The sequence below is a fragment of the Lactuca serriola genome, chromosome 7 (genome assembly GCF_051521515.1).
Source record: "Lactuca serriola cultivar US96UC23 chromosome 7, Lser_US96UC23_V15, whole genome shotgun sequence".
In the NCBI taxonomy this organism is placed as follows: Eukaryota; Viridiplantae; Streptophyta; class Magnoliopsida; order Asterales; family Asteraceae; genus Lactuca; species Lactuca serriola.
Window position 1 is genome coordinate 28,301,899 of NC_136414.1, and position 1,912 is coordinate 28,303,810.

The window sequence follows — 1,912 nt, forward strand, 5'->3', positions numbered from 1 at the left end:
TCCCGAAGGCCCAGTGAGCGGTCCGGATAGGCTGTAGGCCCTACAAGGGCGGACCAGACATACCGAGGCTCGGAGAGTGGACCAGGCCGACTGAGGGCCGGTGTGGGCGGACCATTCATATTGTAGACTCGGAGAGTGGACCAGGTGGGTTGAAGGCCCGGTGCGGGCGGACCAACCACACGACAGACTCGATGTATATGGCTAGACTGGGAGGGTGGACCAGGTGGACTGAAGGCCGGTGCAGCGGACCAGTCACACAGTAGACCCGAAGTGCATGGCTGTTCTATTATGTTATGATATGGTATGTGTATGGTATATGTGGTTGGTATTTTGGGGGTATCTCACTAAACTTTCGGGCTTACAGTTGTGGTTTAATGTTTCAGGTACTTCAGGAGACCATGGCAAGGCGAAGGCGTGATCGTACCGCTCCTCATGTTTTATGTGTTTATGATGTGGTTCTGGGAAATACTCTGATAATAGATGTATTGAAAACCTTTTTGTAATAACTTAATGAAATTGGGTTGTTTTTGAAATGTTTAAATTGGTTGAAATTTTTAGAGTGTTACATAATCATATCTGCAGCCATCCGCCATTTGTAAAACCATTTTTGCATACGTGCACGAAAGAACTCAAGAAGTGGTAATATAGGCAACTTCCTTGCTTTATTTGATACAACATTCATGGACTCCGCAGTATTTGAGGTCATATAATCATACCTCGTGGTAGGGCAATACGCTCTGGTCCATTTCTCATGTGGAATTTGACTGAGATGTGTCGCTACATCATCTCTTATATTACGAAGTCTCCCCCAATAGAATTCAAACTCAGTGGTTTTGTAAGCTGGTATTTGTAAGCTCTTACCAGCTTCCAAAACAAAATTACTGTTTTTTTTGTTTTTTCCAAAGGTGTGGACTATGTTTCCTATTAGATGAAAACCACACAATCCATGTTGAGCATTTGGAAAAACATTTTGAATACTTACAGCAATTGCGGGTGCTTTATCCGTGACCATTGTCAGACCTTCCACATCACCAATGCATTCATGTAGTTTTTCAAGAAACCATGTCCAAGAATCTGTAGTCTCTTTTGGGAAAATTCCATACCCAATAGGCAAGATCTGATTGTTTCCATCCATGGTTACTGCATGCAAGATGGTGCCTTTGTACTTTCCCTTCAAATGAGCACCATCCATAATAATAACTTTTCTACAACACTCTCTGAAAGCACGTATCTGCAACAACAATATAAAAACCATTAATATATCAACAATATAAATTGTTTATAAACATTTAAGATAATAGCAAATATATTTAAAAATATATTACCGCGCATCCAATAGCGAAAAAACAATACTCAAAACGATCATCCGAATCAGTTTTTATATACGCCACAGTACTAGGATTATGTTTCTTCAAACTGTGAAAATAAATTGGAAGTTTGGAGAAACTTTCTTCGGGGGTCCCCATCATTAATCCCAAAGCAAATTCTCTAGCATGCCATGCTTGTGAATAACTCATATTTATTTGTAGCAAAGCATTCATATCTCTAATTATATCATTAGGCTTCTAAACTCTCAAACTTCCTTGACCCATAATGTTATGTATTATGGTTCCCACAACTTCGCTATTTGCTTGCCTATGATTTGGGTGTATAAGCAATGAAGAACACGTATGATCGTCATTAAACGTCTTAGTTTCAAACATTTATGTTTCTTTAATGACACATGTGTATAAACGCCAATGACAGTTTTCTTGCATACAAACAACCTGGTACCGAGATTTTGAAGATTTTTCAACCTTTATCTGAAACTTTTCTCTAACGGCTTTGAATTTAACAGCAAATGCTAGCTCTTTTTTGGTGTTATAGGTTTGATTAACAATTAATTTATCATTCGGACCTAAACTGTGAAATG

At 39.2% G+C, this 1,912-nt stretch overlaps 1 protein-coding gene across 1 annotated transcript; it reads right to left on the reverse strand.

The window, feature by feature from the left end:
* Window positions 1-562: 562 nt before the first annotated feature.
* LOC145063819 (protein FAR-RED ELONGATED HYPOCOTYL 3-like) lies at window positions 563-1,517 on the reverse strand. Its single transcript, XM_079011398.1, has 2 exons — window positions 1,326-1,517; window positions 563-1,231 (listed from the first exon to the last, which is right to left on the reverse strand). The coding sequence occupies exons 1-2, from the start codon at window positions 1,515-1,517 to the stop codon at window positions 563-565; spliced, it is 861 nt and encodes a 286-aa protein (XP_078867524.1).
* Window positions 1,518-1,912: the final 395 nt, after the last annotated feature.

What these genes read in the sequence shown, in the direction of transcription:
- LOC145063819 (XM_079011398.1), bottom strand. Translation starts at nt 1,517, where the DNA reads ATGAGTTATTCACAAGCATGGCATGCTAGAGAATTTGCTTTGGGATTA. An exon ending in TTTTCGCTATTGGATGCGCG is followed by an intron (nt 1,232 to 1,325) that starts GTAATATATTTT and finishes TTGTTGTTGCAG; the next exon opens with ATACGTGCTTTCAGAGAGTG.